We start from the raw sequence: 20,313 nt of genomic DNA, 5'->3' as shown, positions 1-20,313 counted from the left end.
TGGCCGCGACGATGGTTTAGCGTTCTCTATCGGAAGAGTACTGTATTAACCTATTTAATATGGCGAATGTCAGGGATAGTGATACGTCGTTGTGGCTACATAATAAGCTTGGAACCTCTAATGATTCGTGGACAGGTGGTTCTATTTGTTCTCAACTAAATGCTGAAGTATTAAGGAATATCAAAGATTGTTTTCCGGATCTTCAAACACAAGTGAAGTTAAAATTGTTGCTTTCTTTCTTCCACATCCCGAGGAGGAACGTTGAGGAGGTTTGTTTATAATGCATACACACTTACATTAGCACCGGGATAGCGTAGTTGGTATAGCGGCTGGCTACGGGCTGGACGACCGAAGGATCGGAGTTCGAGTCCCGGTAGGGTCAAGAATTTTCTCTCTTCCAAGTCGTCCAGACCGGCTCAAGGTTCCACCCAACCTCTTATCTAATGGGTCCCGGGGTTAAAGCGGCCAGGGTGTGAAGCTGACCACTCACCTCCAGCTAGTGCCGAGCTCAAGAAAATGTGGATCTATACATCCATTCCCTATATGCTTTCATGGCATAATGCTTAATTAGTTAAGCACAGGGGCAAGTATACTTTATAAACAAGTTACATTTGCATAGCAGAGGAGAATTATTGAATAGCGGCAGTGAACCTGTTGTTTTGAAACATGTTTTTTGGTGAATGGAAATGCAGCTGAGTATTTTCGGCATTTATTTAAGACAATGTGGGTGTAATGTTTTGAAATGGGTTATTACAGTAAATTTCATTGCAGAACCCATTTCCAAAATTTAAGAAGTGAACAGCTAAGTGTTACAAATTACATTGTTTTTATTTTATTTTGTGCAGTGGCACACTGAGTTGGAGGAAATCTTGGAAGTTGCTCAGGTTGACAGTGAACAGTGGGTGTCAATGTTGGCGGAAATAATGAAGACACTTCCAGGGACGGGGTCTTTGAATACCGACATCGGTTATATTGATGATAATAGGCGCATATTCTCAGACTTGGTTAATGACCTAAGGAAACTTGGTAAGAAGGCAGTGTGGTAGTAAATCGACACTGTGTTAATGTAAGATGAAAGCATGTTTTGGTGAAGTGTGGTTATTGTGTAGTGTGATTAGTATATCTTTTATACACATGATGTTTGATTATGTATTGACACTGTTAATTGACAGGTGTCACTAGTATAAAGTTAAAGCAGATTATTTGATTATATTTTGACATTTATGTTTCTCAAAGAAGTCCAGTGTGTTAATGGGTGAAATTCTACTTTGCAGAGGCACTGAGGGAATGTTCCTGCCTCCCACCTACATTATTAGAAAGTTAATTCATTTTTAAAAATGTAACTCAAATCTAACACTAGATTTTTGTTAGTGAAGAAAATTGTAAAACATAATGTTACAGAGGAGAGGTATTCTGGCCAGTGCCTAGGTATACTGAATTTAACTGGGTGACATGTGAGGAGAGGATGTTCTAATTACAGAAATGAGACCCTGACTGCTAGACTGATAAGTTAGAGCAAAGGAAAGGGTGTGTATTGTGAAGAAGCCTCCATTCTGACTGGCTGCTGATATTATTTTATTTGTTGCAGTGAAGCGACAGTTTGATATGGAGATGTTGCCCCTTGAGTGCCACTACCTCAACAAGTCAGCACTAAGTAGTGTTGTTGGACAGCAGGTAATGCTATACCTTGGCCACCCCTGCATGTTGTATAGTTCCTGAAGCACCCAAGGTAATGCCTGCCACTGTGATTCTGTGCATAATACCAAAAGATAATCGTGTGTAACATAATGAGAAAGTGGGACATAACATAATGAGAAAGTGGGACATACAGTACAGAGGGCATGTGATATTTTATCTGGGAAACATTACTGGAAAATGTCTCATAGGAGACCAAAGGGGTGGATTGATCTTAAGGAATTAGATTGTGATAGGTGTTATTAAATCTTGTTATGTTGTTGCTGTCTGTTGCAGCCCCCACCCACAAAACATTTCACATTGAAACGTAAGCCAAAGTCGGCAGCCTTGAGGGCAGAGCTCCTACAGAAGTCTGCTGACGCTGCCAGCAACTTAAAGAAGAGCACAGCCCCGACTGTTCCAGTGCGTTCACGTGGCATGCCTCGCAAGATGACTGACACCAGTATGTGGAACTTCACACATATCTGTATATTTACCTGCCATGCCTGGGCCACTTGCATTTGGATCAAGTTTGTATCTTGAGCTTGCAGAATGTTTGTAATTGGGTTCTCAGGATGCTGAAAAACTTCTGGTGTTGTATGGCATGAAGACAGCTGCAAATGCTGAATAGATACGTGATGGAGGTAGTTGTGTTGCCTGTTTCAAGGTTGGGTCATTTCATGCCAAATGAACACAGATCACAACCCGACTCCATCAGAATTGATATTGTTTTTGTGAGATTGTAGTCCCAGTGGAGGTAAGTGTTCATTTGAGGTATCACACTTTATCTTTGATGTCATCTTATGACACTTGCTGCACACTTTATGATCACTGCATAACTGAAGAAGATTTTTGGTCATCTGAGGAAGTATATTTCTTAAATTTTTCTCTTACATTATTTTGCCCACTTTAATTGAATGGGTTACACCTCGGGTCACTAGTAGTGTGATGTGCCATGGTTTTTGTAAGCACACAGTTAATCAACAAAATATACAGCATAACATGTCTGTTACACAGAACTTGAGAAGAGAACATTTAGAACATCTGTATATCTCTAATGCCCAGTGAACACTGAGCTGTAGAGCTCGTAAGCCAGACATCCCAGACCACGTGAATGAAACCTGTTAAGGCTTGACAATAATACTGCAGACTCACGTGACTCATACCCATCATCTAAGTACTAAATGATGCAAGCCAGGTATGTCTGGACCTTCCCAACATACGCATCTAAGTAAATTGGATCTTGGCAGATATACTGTTAAAGGTATAGTTGTCCCTGTACTTAACTAATCAAGCACTATGCCATGAAGGCGTATGGGGTGGTGGACTTATAGATCCACGTTTTCTTGACCTCAGCACTATTTGGCTGTTTTCTGTAATAATTTAAAATACTTCCCTTTATTTATTTCTTCCAAGACTTGTTCAATGAAGTCTCTATGTATGGTAAATGATCTACTGACATGATTGTAAACAGAGTGTTCTTCATAATATCATGTTTAATTTACTTGAACCCAAATTAATAAATATAGAAGGTAGAGCCCCTGTAACAGGCTGTGAAGAGGGTTGTGGGATGTCGGGGCTCATGCATTTTCTATCTAGAAAATCAGTACACAGATGGCGGTGAGATTATCAGCCTTACATGCCACCAACCTTTTTTCCAAGGAAGATTCCTGGTACTTTCAGAAGGAGGCTGAGTCAAGTCTAGGGCTATATAGTGCTGCTGGAAGGATTATGTCAATTGAAAAATCCAGTGACATTGGGAACTGAACCCATGTCCTTCCCGCTTGTTGAATAGTGCCTTGACCAGCTACACTACCAAATGGTCCACTTGTAACACGTTCTTTTGAAATACTTTATATGTATTTAAATTAATAAATATAAAGTGTATAAAAGAAATGTATTGCAAGTGAAGTGACTGTTCCCAGTAGAACACTTCACAAATCCTGATACCATTTGAAGTCTCAACTTGTTGTTTGTAGGTATTCTAGATCAAAAGTCAGATTTGAAGACTCTTAAAACATAATAACTGTGCTGAAATGTATTGCTGTAATAGGTCATTGGGAAGGGAATTTTATTAACTTTGAAATGAGTGAGCTCTCTGTTTCAATTAAGGCAGGAGCTTTGCCACTTCTTCTGATACAGCTTGTGTCCAAAACCAACTTTCTTGACAATCTTGGATGTCTGATGTCCAAAATTCTAGTGGGTATATGGCAGTAAAATTTGGCAAGAATTCTTGTCTCCGTTGGGACTGTAATTCCACAAGATTGTCGTTCAGTTCTGAGGGGCTCAGGTTAGAGATGTTTCGTTTCTGTGTTGCTTAGAAAGGCTGAGAAGAGAGCAGTAAGGAAGTTAAGATGGATTCTGTCCTAGCCCACCCTCCTCACATAAGGCAGTGAGTGACAAGAGAAAGTAATCAGGAGGTAATTAATGTGATACAGTCATTTGTCATGACAGCACAAATTATTTTTTTGTTGATTTTTCACAGTGGCATTAACCCTTGAAAACATGGTGGTAACTAGACATACCACCACTTGCTGTAACACTATAAGCTGCACTTATGTGTTTTATATGTTTTTAAATGATTCTCACATGAAACGCTAATTACTTCCTTGAACAGCATGAACTGACTGATTATACAGCAGGAATTGCATTTTTAGATATTTAGATAAATTTTGAATCTTCATAGTTAAAACTTGATTTGTCATTGTCCAGTGGTCAAAAATGGCCTGGCATTTGGCACATCTGTCTGTAAGCTGATGGTGGTGGTGCTGGTGATATCATCCAGAGTCATATTTATAACTTCTAGCTCCCTAATTTCTTACAGCCCCTCTGAAAGGCATTCCAAGTCGAGTACCTGCAGGAGGATTCCGTTCACCTCTGAACAGCCCATCTATTTCTCGTCCCCCCATGTCAAGAACGCCAGCGGGGAGGAAAGATGGTGGCATCAAACTTCTGGATATCAATGAACAGCCTCTGGGCTATGCACAGGCGAAAAAGAGGAAGCGTATGCAAGGTCAGTGTTCTCATGCAACGAAGCAGCAAAGTGATGATATCAGTACAGCAGCTTTCAAGGATACCAGTTGCACTTCATTTGATTCATTCATGTTTAAATTAAAATTCTGTGCTGTATGTCAGTAATCGTTAGTAAACCATTTCAGTATTATTTTCTCTGCAATGGATGTTGCCAAAACAGACTTTAAAAGGAAGCTGGTGCCCTAGATTTTGTTTTGATTTAAACAGCTAAAGGGGAATTTGTTGCCATGATTTGGAAGCTATAAATGAAGCTGACTATAAGTATGTTGTTTGAGGTGCTGAAAAAGTAAGTGCTGTGCTGTAATTGGCTCTTGAAATCAGATTCTCAGAAAGGTACAGCAGAGTTGGAGTATACAGGATACTTGTAGGTTGGCAATACTGTGTGTTGATGTTTCAGAGCTTGAGGAGGCAAAGAAGGCATCGGAGGCAGCAGCAGCTCAGCAGCTACTGCAACAGAACCAGCAGCTTGGAGCAAGTCAGAGCACCCCAGACTATGCTGTGGGGCTTACTGCCATGAACCCTCCAACACCAGCACCAGCCACTCCCTCCTACAGTCCTGCCACCCCACAACATACTGTCACAACCATCATTACAATACCCCGGGATGCTGCAGGTGAGGGCCCCTTCCTGTCTGCTTCCAGTATGTCACCAAGTTTGTGTGTGGGACATCCTCAGTCATACATTCTGTGATAACATTTCAATTTGGGAGTTACATTACTGCCTGCAATGCAGTGTGCTCTCCTGTGGGATGTATCACACCTGCTAGCCTAACTTCAGTTGTAATTTTGTGTGTGTGAGTGCACTCGTGATTGCTGTACTCGTTAAGGCAATAGTTGTAATGTTCCTGCCCACAGCACCTGGCACACCAGCAAGTGATGTGGCTGCCCAGGGACAGACGCTGCTGGTCGCCACAGCCCCAGGAGCTACCACTGCCCCAAGCTATGTTCCACTGGTGACGCCTACAACTCTGCAGGTCAGTGTTCATCAAGCTTACCATTTCACACCCTCGCACCTGCTTTATTATTTATTATCTTCTTATCTGTATCTTTTGCCCCTTTCTTTGCTATGGTTTTTAGATTTGGGGTGCAGGGATACCCTCCTCTCTGGATTGCTGTTACAGACAGCAGTTTTTTTGTCAGTGTATATTCAGTGATTGCTTGCTTCAACCATTGTCTTGCATTTGTTTCTCCTTGCCTTACTTAGTCTCCCAATATATTGTCTTCATTTATATCCATATTTAAAGCTGCCATCCATGTTGCATCATTTGCATTTCGATCTTGCCGTCTTCCCTGTATCACATAGACCCTTCCGCTGTTCTCTGCCCTACTGCTTCCATTTAAAAGTCCTTTATTGTGGTCCTGTTAGCCCAGTTTTTTATAGTCATATAAATATATTGCATTACTGTGTTAGATGGGGTGAGATCATTTTAATTTTTACTACACCCTGCATTTAAGAGGATCAGATGCCTTTTCCAGGCATCTTGTCTAAGCTGTTTCACTGGCAGTTTCTTTGGCCTTTCCACCACTTAGTCTAATGTGCATTGTAGTAGGTAAACACCATGGAGCTAAGTTCTTCATGAGAAGCCAGCAGTCGCACACCCACTCAAGGAATTCAGCATTCTCTGGAACCCAGAGGTTCATCGTTACTGTGTTCACACTTGTGCTGTATTAATCTGTGACTCCCCCAACTGCTGTGCTCTCTAAGATTAAGGACATGCAGGCTGCGGTAATATGCGCCATAGTTGGAGCACCTCACAAAGGCAGCCATAACAATTCATTGATAAGAAAATTACAGTAGTAAATATGTTTACTGGAAAGTAAGATGGTGTGTTTTGCCATTTCACCAAGACTGTTGTTAGGTTTATATGTTTGAGCCAGTTTTCCAGGACAGGTCCACAGCTGGAAGCCTTCTGCCACCTGCCCTTTACAGTCTTTGGCTCCTCTAGTAGTTTGCATTTGGAAGCTAAACATAGCAGTGCTTCTGTACTTTCCTATGCCAGTTGTCTGTTTAGCATACTTTCTTTGTTTTGAAAAAAAAAAAATAGATTTATGAAGTCAGCTTGCTGTCTTTGTATGTTTCTCCCTAACAACTTTTGAATGTCTGTACTGGTCTTCATAAAAACTTGGTATGTGCATCATGGCACCTGACACCATCTCAGTTGCATACTTTATAAATCCAAACCATCAGGAAGACCACAGCCTCCAAAATTGTTGAGGTAATAACAACCTTAATAATATTGCTTCAGTGCCTGAGTCGATCATCATGAAACTTGGTACAAACCATGCTGTATGATTCAGCAGCATGTCCCACAAATACGTCCCCATTCAGGAATACCAACATATTGTAGTATTGTAAGATTTGAGGCTTTCATGGTGGTGACTATGAAGAAAGCAGTCTTCTGGGATTTGGCACCGTGTATATGTGGTGTTAACCGACGTTTCGGAGGAACGTATCACCTCCATCTTCAGGGTAGAAGGAAAAAATAAGAAATCCGCAAGCGAAGAGACAGTGAGAACCGGTAAAAGCAGTCTCTGAAACGTCGGTTAACACCACATATACACGGTGCCAAATCCCAGAAGACTGCTTTCTTTGTTGTTGTATTGTTTTTTTATTGACTTAATTGTGTGCATGTACATGCCATTGTGTTTTTTTCTGCTTGTTTAGTCAGATACACAATTGTAGTCAAAGTAAAGTATGCAATTCATCTGAAAACTTCTTGTTCCTTTGATTTCTCACAAATTAATCTGCAGTTTGCAGGAGTGAGTGTGGAAATGAAAAAAGATATATGAAAGAGTTATAGATCGCTTGTGGAGTTCTTTAGTGTCTTTAAACCTCCTGAATTGTGTGTATTACAGGATGCCTATTGTAAGACCTAAGACATATCTGCTTAATAGTTTCATCAGTGTAATGATTTTCACTGTATTTGACAGAGTCCGGTAACCCCACAGTCATCACTGTCACTCCAGACTTCAGCTGGCATTGTCACCACCCCAGTGGTCACAGCAGTTCAGACTCAAGCTGCAGCCACCACACCCACCAAACAGGTCATTCAGATTCGACCAGCACCGCAGGTCACTCAGATCAGAATCCACCCAGTGAATGCTGCTCCAGGAAGTAATAACACACTTCAGCGGAAGGGTCTGTCCCTCACAGTGAGTGGATATGTGTTTCTTATTGGTTGTAACGTAGTAGGTATCTAGACGCAGTGGTTTGTTTGTGGTTAAGCTCAAAACATCTGGCTGTGGCTTGAACTTGATAATATGTTTAAAAGTTTGTTCTCAGCCTTACTAATGCAACTATTGTAGTGTTTCAGCAGTCACATGGCTGTTACCATCGTTACATTTTTCATATACTGTTCATATGAAGGGGGACCCAAAAATAACCGGAACCGACCTGTTGCGTGCGCATGCTTTGTAGTTACGAGTTGTGCTGCTAGGTGGTGTTAGCTGGGGGTCTCCCGCAACTGTTAGTGTGCTGGCGTCAGTCTGAGTTAAGTGGTTTGTCTGTGGTGCTCTGTTGTGTGCGTTCCTGTTTCAACCCTTTGGCGATTAGTGAGATGGCCGACCAGAAGGAACAAAGAGTGTGCTTGAAATTTTGCTTGATGAAGATCGTCAAAAGACCATTGACCAACTTTCTGAGGAAACGAACATCTCATGGAGCACGGTCCAGCGAATTTTAACCGAAGGTTTGCACATGAGACGGGTGTCTGCAAAATTTGTTCCTCGCTTGCTCGGAGATGACCAAAGAGAAAACCGCGTGAATGTTTGCCGCGACTTGAAGAGTGAAGTGCAGAATGATCCAGAATTTCACGCACACTCTTTGTTCCTTCTGGTCGGCCATCTCACTAATCGCCAAAGGGTTGAAACAGGAACGCACACAACAGAGCACCACAGACAAACCACTTAACTCAGACTGACGCCAGCTCACTAACAGTCGCGGGAGACCCCCAGCTAACACCACCTAGCAGCACAACTCGTAACTACAAAGCATGCGCACGCAACAGGTCGGTTCCGGTTATTTTTGGGTCCCCCCTCATACAGTGTGTTTCAGCTTTACGAAGCTGTCATTACTCAGGTGCACAGTTGCTTCACTGCATCAGTTCTCTCTTGAGGGTGGCACCAGGTAATTAAATTAAAATTAAACTAAAAGTTAAATTTGATAGGGGTAATCAAAGGTTTTGGGGCATGCATTAGCGTAGTTGATTGAGGCACTATGCTACAAGCTGGGAGGTTGCGGGTTCAAGTCCCGATGATGTCATTGGATTTTTTTTAAATTGACCCAATCCTTCCAGCTGCACTATGGCCCTGGGGTTGACTCAGCCTCTAACAGAACTGAGCACCAGGAATATTTTTGGGGGTAAAGGGCGGCTGGCGCATAGGGCTGACGACCTTGCCGCCATCTGTGAGCCGATTGTCTAGAAAATGTGGGAACCTCAATATCTCACAACCCTATGGGCTTCCAAGGCCTGTTGCAGGGATACCTTTACTTTTTTTTGATCAAGGGTTTCACTTTTTCATTTTTTGGAGATGAATTTTTTGGAGATACACATTTTAGTTTTGTTACTGGTGTTCTCTGTGTACTGATGTTTTTCAGTGGATGCAGTTGCANGGCCCTGGGGTTGACTCAGCCTCTAACAGAACTGAGCACCAGGAATATTTTTGGGGGTACTCTTAATGTAATCTTAATTTCATGAATTGGTGCCTCCCTCAGTAGGGAAATGATGCAGTGAAGAAGCTTACAGATAGAATACTGCTGAAGCATATTGTACGAGTGGTGAAACATTGTATGAAAAGTGAGTTTTTGCCAACAGCCATGCAACCATCGAAACACTGCAGAAAGTTGCATTAGTAAGACTGAGAATAAAGGTTAAGTGATCAGTTGATATATCAGGATGCTTAAATATAGTATTATTCATAATATGTTATTGGATTATGTATTTAATGTATGTATTTCTTTTTACAGAGAGAACAAATGCTGGAAGCTCAGGAAATGTTCAGAACTGCAAACAAAGTTACTCGGCCAGAAAAGGCTCTCATTCTCGGATTTATGGCTGGATCCAGGGGTGAGTATGCCTTGTACCACATTAACATAGTGCCCGTACATATGCTTTCATGGACCAGATGGAAGGTGGCTTTTAGAATGAATGTGATGTAGTGAACCAGTTAGTTATTACTGATATGTTTACATATTTTTAAATTGGTTGCACTCAGTTCTGCAGAAATACAGAATTATTGTACATAATCCATGTGTCCCCTCCATAATAACTTTCGATTAAATTGGTCCCTTCTTATTCAACTTATTATTGTTGGGACTCTTTATCAGTCTCAGGATAGAGACCAGTGGAGGCGGGCTTTTGTGGATATAATGAACCTTTGGGTTCCTTAAAATACTGGGAAGTTCTTGAGTAGCTGCACAATTGGCAGCTTCTCACTCTTGGTTTTGGGGGCCTGTCAGATCTTGTGACCATATTTTTCTGTCTCTTACTTTCTTGGGATTTATTGAAGGTTGTTATATCTTAGCATCCTGTTACACTGATTCATGTCCATGGTTTAGGCTGACCGTCTTACAGTGTATACACTTTTTCACCTTATTCTTCACTTTCACACTACATGTTTCGGCACTAATGTGCCATCTTCAGGTGTCTTTATGCACGTTAAACTATTGTACTGCATGCCATAATGTCTTCATTCTAACATGATTAAAATCTGTATTCATCATATCATTAGTCATTTTACGATGAAGACATTATGGCATGCAGTACAATAGTTTAACGTGCATAAAGACACCTGAAGATGGCACATTAGTGCCGAAACATGTAGTGTGAAAGTGAAGAATAAGGTGAAAAAGTGTATACACTGTAAGACGGTCAGCATAAACCATGGACATTATTGAAGGTTGTTTATATATGTATGTATGTATGTTGCAGATAACCCATGCCCACATTTGGGTAACATTGTGACAATAAAACTCAGTGAAGACCAAGAGACAGTGTTGCAGCCAGATGACACATTCCTGACAACGACCATTGAGACTCACTTTCAGATGAACTACAATACTGGAGAGTGGAAACGCATCAAGAAGCCACGCAAGATGGAAGACCCAGCTGCTGTGACACCTGCATCCACTCCTCTTCCTGCAGCATCTGCGGCTGCTACGTAGAAGAAAGCTTAGTAGGTATGGTATGTGTGCAGTATATAGTCTGTAGTTGTAGTAAGCAGTATGTATGCAGATGCAATCAGATGCACACATATGACATAAAGATCCTCTCTGAAGTTATGTCTGTTGGAGGTCTTACTCCAATGTTAGATGTGCCAAAGTTTGCAGAAGAAGTAGCAGAAATATTGATCACTAAGCTTTTTGGTGATGTGTGACAACAGTCTATTCCGTTAAACAGAGTGGGCGAAAGTGCAGTCTTTTTGTTGACAAGTTTACTTGTATTGTGTCTACATGAACATTAGGATGAGCTGCCAGAACTTGTAAGCTTGCACCCAGTGCTTGTTTACAAATGAAATATATGTATGTATATATAGATATATATCCAAATTTTTTTCTTAATATTAAGAGGAACGAATGATTCTGTGATCTGGAATGAGTTGGCTGATAATTTAAATAGACTACAGTATGCCACCATACATCGTTACTCATCACTTTTTTGAGCTACATTTATCATTTATGTTACTCATTATAGTAAAGCTTCTGGGAGCGAGTACTGTCTGAATTGAACCCAGCAAACAAATCGTTAAATTTGAATTAAATTATTTTTGTGCAATTAATTAGTAAATTACATTTTAATATAAGTAAGATGGTTGTTATATATTATATTTCTGAAAACTGGGAATTTAATTTCATTCGTTTTGATTATTGAAATACTCTTTGAGAAGAATTAATTAAACATAACAACATTGTAGTTTTCCATAAGTTGGCTGCCTTGTGCAGTTCAGTGGTTCCACATGAGTGGACCAACGCTACTACAACTAAAGATTTAGTTGATGCGTTGTACAGTTATGATAGCTAAGTTTCTCTTTGTTACATTGTGTTTTTCACACATCACAATGCCAAAAGCAATCAGTCATTGGAAAGAAAGAAGAGTGACTGAAAGTACATAGAGAGAAGTGACTGCACATCTTATAGAAACTCACTGTAGTAAAAGTCAAGAGTTTCAATACATTATTATTAATTTCTCCTGAATGCGTAAATGTAATTTTGCAACAAACAGTATTCCTAAAGGCTGAAATTATAAGCATAAAAGTTTTGATTCATGGTACCATTTTTTACATGTTTTCCGGTCTAAAAAAAACAGAAATTAACGGGTGTGGGGATTCGTTGCGCTGACCATGCGACACCCACTATCCGCTAAAGTTGGCCATCCTCAGGGTTCTGAATTTGTAAAAAGGTTCATAAGTCCAATGTTTATCGTTTTTGTTACTCAGTAACATGTTGCATGTATCTAACCTGTGTAATAGGCTGTGAACAAATGTACCACATCCATTCTGTGAAATCTGGTAATATTTTCTTGCAGATCTGTGAAGTTTTGTTCAAAAAATTCCCAAAATGAGGGCGCAGAGGAGTGGTGCATCGGTCAAATTAGGTGTTGTTTGAGTGACCTTGCAACCTGACCATTAACTATGCAAGTCATTTTGTTCCAAGTAGACCGTACGTTCTGTTTAGTTTTTATAGCCAGTGTGTTGTCACGTTCAGTATGGAGTCAGTAAAGGAGCAAAGAATTTGTGTTAAATTCTGTCTCAAAGTGGGGAAAACCAGCTGCAGAAACCCACAGCATGTATGAAGCTTTCAGTGATGATGCCTCGAGTCAGATGAGAACCTATGAATGATCCAAACATTTTAAGAATGGTGTAGCTGTCCTTGAGCTTCAAGACCCAAACATCTTATTGTCTGGGTGAAAAACATCTTGGAAATTGTCGACCAACTGTCTGAAAAGTTGCAGGAGAGGTTGAAATATCCGTTGGTGCATTCCATACAATTTTAATTGAAGATAGGAATGAATTGGGTCTTAGCAAAATTTGTGCCAGACTGATGATCTCCAAAATCTCCTCCAAAAAGAAATTATGAAAATCTTTTGAATAATATCATTCCCAATGACGAGACGTGGGTTTGTAGTTATGACAACATTCCTCACTGAAGAGCAATGCTGCAGCTTGCCTTTTTAAAAAATTGAGGCATTGTGCATTATGAATTCGCTCCTGAAGGTCAGACAATTAATGAAGATTTTCATGTGGTGGTTCTGTGTCTGAGGGATGTGATACAAAGAAAACGAGCTGAAATGTGGACTGCGGAAGCTGGCTTCTCCATGAGTGTGCCTGCTCACACAGTGTTTGTCAGTTAGACGGCTGTAAGCAAAATATTCAATTCCTGCCCACCAACAACCCCCCCCCCAATTCACCTGGCCACCCCTCCTGACTTTTTCTATTCCATAAACTCAAAATTACCCTTAATGGAAAGAGTTTGGGCATTGTAAGCCATCATTACTAATGCCAATAGGACAAGAATGGAAGACGTGATGAAACTCACAATTGAGAAGTTCACTTCAGTCAGCAAAGATAGAAACTCAGATGTAAATATCTACTGAATCTCTTCTCTATGAAGGCTAGAAGATTGTGAGTGAATGGCAGTTACGGCAGAGGCAGAGAGCATTGTGAGACCGCTAGGTTATACACCCAGTATCGTGGGTAGCTCTCTGCTAATGTGGAATGTTACACCAAACAATAGTGTCTGGCTGCTTTGGTGCAGTGAAAATTGCCTACTCTATAATGCTATAGGAAATCTGCAGTTATTTTCTGCACATACTGAATATTGCTTAAGTCTGGCAGCTGTTCGTCATTAGATGAGTGGTTGTAGACCACGGTGTTACAGTGAATGTTGCTGAACCTGTTTTCCCATATATTCCCTAACGTGCTGGCCAGAAGCCAAGAACAACATATTGTCTGTCACATGTTGGGTATATCACGCAACAAATAACTTCATGCCATCAAGGATGTAGCAGATATTTGTTGTGCTTTGATTCTACACTCACCCTTTACAATTACTATTACTTGCAGTATCAGAACTACTTCCTCTTCTTCACTGCTTATACTGCCTTCTGCGGCTGCGACATCTCAACTGTCTTCAACTCCGACTATATCAAGACTGTCTCGGTGAATGCCTTACCTTCTCTGTCTGTGGCCGTTCCTGTGCAGTGAACCTTCTGTTGTAACTGTGGAGACTCACTGTTAGAATTACAATACTGCTATTGTTACTTCCTATGGAACGGTCTGTTCTAGCGTTTCCATGGAAGTAACCCTTCTGGATTCCGAACACGTGACAATATTATAAAACTCTCTTGTATCAGATGGCATAAAGATACCAACAACATAACTAAGATTGGTAGAAGGTCAAGAAATAGACCATTAATGTAGAGTTCATGCATCGTGGAACAAGCTACTGATGTTGCATGGTCTGTGTAGTTACTTTAAGTCTCTGTCATTGCTCCTTTGTGCCTCCATGCTGTATATGTGATGTTGACTGCCAGCATTATACATCAGCAGTCTGCTCTGCACTACCTGACATCATTAATTAATTCACCTCTGTTCTGTTAAGTGAGAAGGGAAACCCATCCTGGGACCACTGTTCAGATAATATTCTGGCTGGTTGGGCCTGTCACTCATCCTGGAATGGTGAGAGTTGAGTCTCTAACATCAGCAGCAGATCGGCAACTGACAGGTGAAAACTGAAGTGTACTCCAGTGTCGCCATCCCATTGAAAATCCCTTGGAGAATGTTTGGTGAGAAGCTGACGACTAAAGGCCAGAGCTATGGTATGGCGATGCTGGATAATTTTCCCTACCAGTATATTGATTTTGATGATTATCAGAATCATAAATAATGCTGTCCTCAACATGCACCCCTGATTTTCAAACAGTAATTTTAGGAAAGAGTGTGTGTGTCTGTGTGGGTGTGCACAGGATATTCAAACAAATACAGTACTTTGCTTCTTTGTGTCATGGGAAGGTGCCTCATCCACCCTCATACACTCTCAGCATCCCCATGAGCCAGGTTACAAAACTGTAAGGATTTTTGACACCCCAAATTATAGTATCAGTCTGCTGCTCAGTTTTTTGCTTTCTAATTGGTTTGGTCCATCTGGAAGAATTGTTAAGATTGTTCCTTTTTCTGGTATTATTTTGGCTCAGAAATATAAATGTTGATGTTTGAAGTTCTCTCTGCAGAGTTGGTTCCAGCCATCTGTGACAGCAAGTCACAAGGTTGGCATGTAAAGGGCACATCTGGGGACAAACAGCTGATATACACATAGAGTCATGTGTAGCAGCTTCCTAAAGCAAACTGAAATAGGAAGAGCAGGAAATATGTGGACAGGTCTGCCTACTTTAGAAGCTTTGAAAGTGATAGCACTGTTCTGTATAGTTTATTCAAAGAGAAAAGACTAGTTATGGCTGAAAACATTTTCAAAACATTTCAGAGTCTTTCAGATCAAAATGTAGTACACAGTTTGCATATGCCAAACTCACTGGCTGAGGAAGTTTTCCACATGCTGCAGGTAACAAAGTGCTTCCTATCTTCACCTGCACTCTTAAGAGTGAGAGGCCTTACAAACTGCAAGCAGCAGTAGTACTGACCAGTGAAATTGTGGGGAGGATTTGCAGAGAGAAAGTCTTGAACTGGAATGACCATTGCACACATTGAGTTTTGTGTCTTCATACCAGCAGGTACAGCTCATATCTCTCATTCCTCTTGATAAAACAAAAATTTTAGAAATGTAATACACAGCTTCATCCTCTATTAATGTGGCTTGCAGGATGGAACTTATTGACAGTGCAGCCTGTATAAACAGTATTCAGTGTGTGATTGAAAGGTGAAGGTAGTGATCATGTGCAGCCATTCTGTATAGCAGTTGTGAAGCCAAGTTAACCTACACCATGGATGTAACTAAGGCTGTGCATATTGTAGACCTTAACTTATATACATGTGAGTAGTAAACTTCACGCTGTGGCAGGTTCACACTGGTGACAAGAGACTGACTGGGTCTCAACTGCATTCTCTTTGTATCTTTTAAAAATCCACCATTACCTCCTTATATGGAAACATTTTATCGTAGAGACACGTTGATAGGAGAAGGTGGATTCTTGTGAGGCTCTTCTAACAGCAGTGGCTGTGAAGGCAACTGTTTCCTGAACTGCAGTGTCATGTATTCTGATAGAAGTTTACCTGTATTTGGAGGACTGTGCTGCTTCTGCCTTCAGAATAAAAGAGTACCTGATGTGAGGATGGAGGCAGCAAGTCCCTTTGAAACATTGATGAATTTCTACCAGACTACATACACACTGTCACATTTTGGAAGACATTTACTCTTAAAGTGATTCTTGGTCTGTTCCTGTATTCTGTATAAATTGGTGAGACCAAGGTTTTGGTATTGAATGTTATTCGTCAGCAAGCAGGTTTCACTGTGTGGTCCTTCAGACAGAGACGCGGCTTATCCCTGGAGTGAACCAATCAATATGTATATATGTATGTATAATGTACTTGTATATTTGAGGCTTTCCATTTACAGATGGGCTTGCAGTGCCCATTTAGTTTTGTACTTCCAGACTCCTCAAACTATTTATCTTTCTTGTTATAAAAACTTGTTTTATTTGACAAAAATAAAATTGTTGCTTTCTTTAGAGAAATTAGAACAGTCTGTGACATTAGCCCTTCATATCCTGAATGTATATCTTCCCTCACATTCCATCTTTAACACATGGTGCTCACATCCCTCTTGGGGAACACATGTAACACTGAAGTGCTGCATACACAGTCCTTTTTGAAGGGTCAGATCTGGCTTCCTGAAGTGTGAGAAGAATATGCATGCCAAACTTGAATATGTTTTAAGTGAAAAATGGACATGGATATGAAGAGACTGTCAATTAGTGTTACTGTACAGGGCCCTTGTTACTGTTAAAATTGTATGGCTTTGACTGCAGCTAAAAATTATTTACTGTAATTCTTATCAGTTCCTTTGTGTTTCTGTTTAGGTAAGATATTTAGAAACCTGTTTTGTGTTATTTATAATACTGAATTGAGATAGTGAAATATACAGTTGAACGGCAGGTATTTTGTGATACTTGTATAAAAACTAAATCAGGTAAATAGATTTCACTATGAGTACTGTGATGTCCAAATTCCAGCTTCATGAATGATTTTTGAAGGTGAAGAAAGCATGTTCATATGGATCTTTCTTTGACAAAAAATTTGCTTGACAGAACACGGTGCTGCTAACCAAGGAAAAAGACTGATGTAATCGGAGCCAGATTAGAACATTTTTTCGCCTTGTAAATATCTGTAACAACAACAGTACAGAGAGCAACTAAGAAGTTACATTTATAGCTGTATAAGGTTGGACAGGTTCAAGCAGTTGAAAAAGGTGGTTGTGGGAGAAGAGTATATTTTTTTGTAACTGGTTTTTATGAGCTGTATGACACTGTTCACGACCCAAAACTTGTATTTTGAACTGAAGAAGCTTGGTTCCATCTCAGTGGGTATGCCAGTCTTCAGAACAGCAGGTATGGGAGCAGTATTAATCCAAGACAGACTTTTGAAATACCCTTCACAATCAGAGAATTGGTTTGAGGTGTGCTTTACTGCCACCCAAACAGTACAAAGTAAAGTAAAAGTAAAGCTGTCCCTGTGCTTAACTAATTGAGCACTACATCATGAAGGTGTAAGGGGGCGTGGATATACAGATCCACATTTTCTTGACCTCATCACTAGCTGAAGGTGAGTAGTTAGATTCACGCCCCAGTCACTTTACCCCTGGTGAAAGAGCCACTGGTAACCATTGGATAGGAGGTTGAGTGGGCCCCAGAGGTGGTCTGGACAACATGGAGAAGAGAAAATTTTTGACTCTACCAGAACCTGAACTCTGACCCCTCAGTCTAGCCTGAAGCCAGTTACTGTACCAACTATGCTATCCCAGTTCCTACCACTCAAAGTAGGATGCATGTTTTGTGAGTGGACTATGTATGCCAATGACATTCGTCCTTTGAGGGGGAAGTATTACAGAAGAACATTATGCACTGATAATTATTCTGTTAATGTTTTAGACAAAGTGTTTGAAGACACACTGATAAGTTTCAGAGTGTGGGCTCCAAATGGTCCTCCAGACTTAAATTCTTGTGCTATTTATCTGTGGTCAAACTTCAGTGTCTTCAAACAGTCCCTCACAATTATGAAACACTTACTTCTGTTGAGGTCAGTGAACTGTAACTACTGTAAATCTTTTAAGAGAGACTTGAAACATAAAGGAGACATTTTGAACATCTACAGTGATGGCAAATTCTGAACAATTCATTTACTTAAGAAATGCATATCTGTGTTTATAGTGCAAGGCAGACCAGCCACCAGTCTAGACTCCATTTGCTTGAAAGATGACAACTAAGGTTATGTCTGGCCAGTGGGTTTATTTATGATAAAGACAGGTAGTTTTCTCCTTGAAGGACTCTGTATAATGCATTCTTCATCTGGTATATTTACGGTGATTAAGAAGAAATGCTCAGAAAATATGATTACAATGTCCCATGGGAAGAGAATTTGGTGTAGACAGAAAGTTACTGTGCAGTGGGTTTGATGCATGCAAGGACAACTCGACTGAATACATTTCTTGTCAGGTGAATAATACCTTCTGAAGTATTGTTTATTTTACCAAAGACTTTTACTAGTTATTAATTGAAAATTAACAATATGCATCTTAATGAACATTGTGTCACTGATAGTTGAAATTGAGGTTCTCACAATAGTAACTTGAGTGCTGTGTAGTCTGGAAGTCCAACATTAAAAGAGACATACTGCCACCATCTTCAGGGTGAGAGCATAAGCCAAGCAAGAAAGCAGCAGAAGCATGTAGCTTACTCTTTGACCCTGAAGATGTAGGTGGTATATCCCACTGAAATGCGGGAATCTCTCCAAATTATAGTCCAGCCAGTTATACTTTTCAACTGACTAATATGTTTGAGAACATGATGTAGTTTACAAATTTCATTGAAGAAACCCTAAGTAAACTGAATTCCGTTAACAGATTTGGGTTTCACTATAATGAATTTTATGTCAACAGTTCTCCTTGGTCGTTTTTCATTTTCAAACTTTGAAAGGGACTGTTAAAATATGGTAATTTATGAAGAATGCTGTCGTCTGGGATGTGGCACTGTGCAGAGCTTGTGTGAACTGAAGTTTTGGAGAAACGTATTGTCTCCATCTTCAGGGTAGAAAAACCCATGAGCGAGGAACCAGCGTGAGCAGGTGGTCGCAGACTGTTGAATGTGTCGATCAGTAGCCTCCCCATAGAGGAACACTGTGTAATATTTGAGGTTTGCACAGCGGTGACTATGAGGAACGCCATCTTCTGGAATGTGGTGCTGTGTAGACCTCATGTGAACCAATATTCCAAACATCAGTTCACACAAGATCTACTCGGTGCCACATCCCAGACGATGGCATTCTTCATAGTCACCACTGTGAAAACCTCAAATCTTACATATGGTAAATTTATATTCAGATAAATTTGACTTTTGTTGCATTTCCCGCTGTGAATGTACAGAAATTTAAAATTAAAACAATTTCAGTATTTTGCTACAGTGTTAGAAAGGGAAACTGCATATTCAGTTTCTCGGCCATGTACTTTAATCCCCTCCAAAGGAAATTGCATGTTACCTCCTAAACTTACCTTTTCTTTTCAATTTCTTGATTTTATGTTACATGGTTTGAATAGCCTGAGATTTTTTTAATCGAATTACAAACCATGGACTGTACTTCAAATGAATTTGATGAGCTTTGAAAAATTGTCGCCTATTTTGATGTTATATATTCTCCCTTACTGCTTATTGAGAGGTTATGTACTTTTGCCTATATTCAATGAAGTACTGAATTTACAGAAGTGAAAAAATAAATCATGGGGTGGAGTAAAGCCTTTGGTTCGTGGTTTGATCATTATAGAATGTTTACAAAATGTTTTATAACTTGTGGTGTGCAGTGCGTACGCTTTGATGGAATTGACTGGCTGGAGGTGGTTGGAGGGACTCCACACTACTTCTCAGAAAGTCTGCTAGCAGTGGGAATCGAACCCGGACCTCTAGATCTGTAGCCAGGAACTCTGACCACTAGACCACAGAGGCAGTCTAGGTTAATATTCATGGCATGGATATTTCAACATGGTAGGGGAATGTTGGAGGGTGTGGTTTGTTCCTGTTTCATGACCATTATGCATGTAGCTATTTTTTTTTTTTTGCTAGTGGGGTGGGACTAAGTCCCTTGTACTGCGGCCACTTCTGGCCTATTGTACCAGCCCCAGATGATAGGTGACGGTGATTGCGGAATGAAGATTGGCAGGAGAAACCGAAGTACTCAGAGAAAATCTGCCCCAGCGCCACTTTGTCCACAAATCCCACTTGACCAGACCCAGGATCGAACCCGGGCCGCCGTGGTGGGAAGCCAGTGACTAACCGCCTGAGCTATGGCACAGCCCATGCATGTAGCTAAGTGTAAACTATGCCACATGTGCCATGGGGCAAGACTTCAGAATACAATGATGTTCAGAGTGGATGATTTTTTAGGCAGAGTAAAA

At 40.5% G+C, this 20,313-nt stretch overlaps 1 protein-coding gene across 4 annotated transcripts in view; it reads left to right on the top strand.

Moving 5' to 3' along the window:
- Positions 1-59: 59 nt before the first annotated feature.
- The window catches only part of LOC111862888 (negative elongation factor A), a 23,021-nt gene continuing 2,767 nt past the window's right edge, over positions 60-20,313 (top strand). Inside the window, exons 1-11 of one of the 4 annotated variants that reach the window (XM_023848683.2) lie at positions 60-269; positions 846-1,026; positions 1,589-1,674; positions 1,972-2,137; positions 4,499-4,687; positions 5,105-5,320; positions 5,562-5,680; positions 7,638-7,859; positions 9,670-9,769; positions 10,634-10,881; positions 14,302-16,371. In XM_023848683.2, coding sequence (XP_023704451.1) covers positions 60-269; positions 846-1,026; positions 1,589-1,674; positions 1,972-2,137; positions 4,499-4,687; positions 5,105-5,320; positions 5,562-5,680; positions 7,638-7,859; positions 9,670-9,769; positions 10,634-10,866 — 1,722 coding nt within the window. In that variant the 3' untranslated portion in view covers positions 10,867-10,881; positions 14,302-16,371. Of the gene's footprint in view, positions 270-845; positions 1,027-1,588; positions 1,675-1,971; positions 2,138-4,498; positions 4,688-5,104; positions 5,321-5,561; positions 5,681-7,637; positions 7,860-9,669; positions 9,770-10,633; positions 16,384-20,313 lie in introns of those variants that run through there. The other 3 variants (XM_033750963.1, XR_002842507.1, XM_023848674.2) reach the window with 3 other exon arrangements.

This window comes from Cryptotermes secundus, unplaced genomic scaffold (genome assembly GCF_002891405.2).
Source record: "Cryptotermes secundus unplaced genomic scaffold, Csec_1.0 scaffold1274, whole genome shotgun sequence".
In the NCBI taxonomy this organism is placed as follows: domain Eukaryota; kingdom Metazoa; phylum Arthropoda; class Insecta; order Blattodea; family Kalotermitidae; genus Cryptotermes; species Cryptotermes secundus.
Note: the sequence above shows the minus strand (reverse complement) of the source record. Positions and strands in the feature narration are given on the sequence as shown.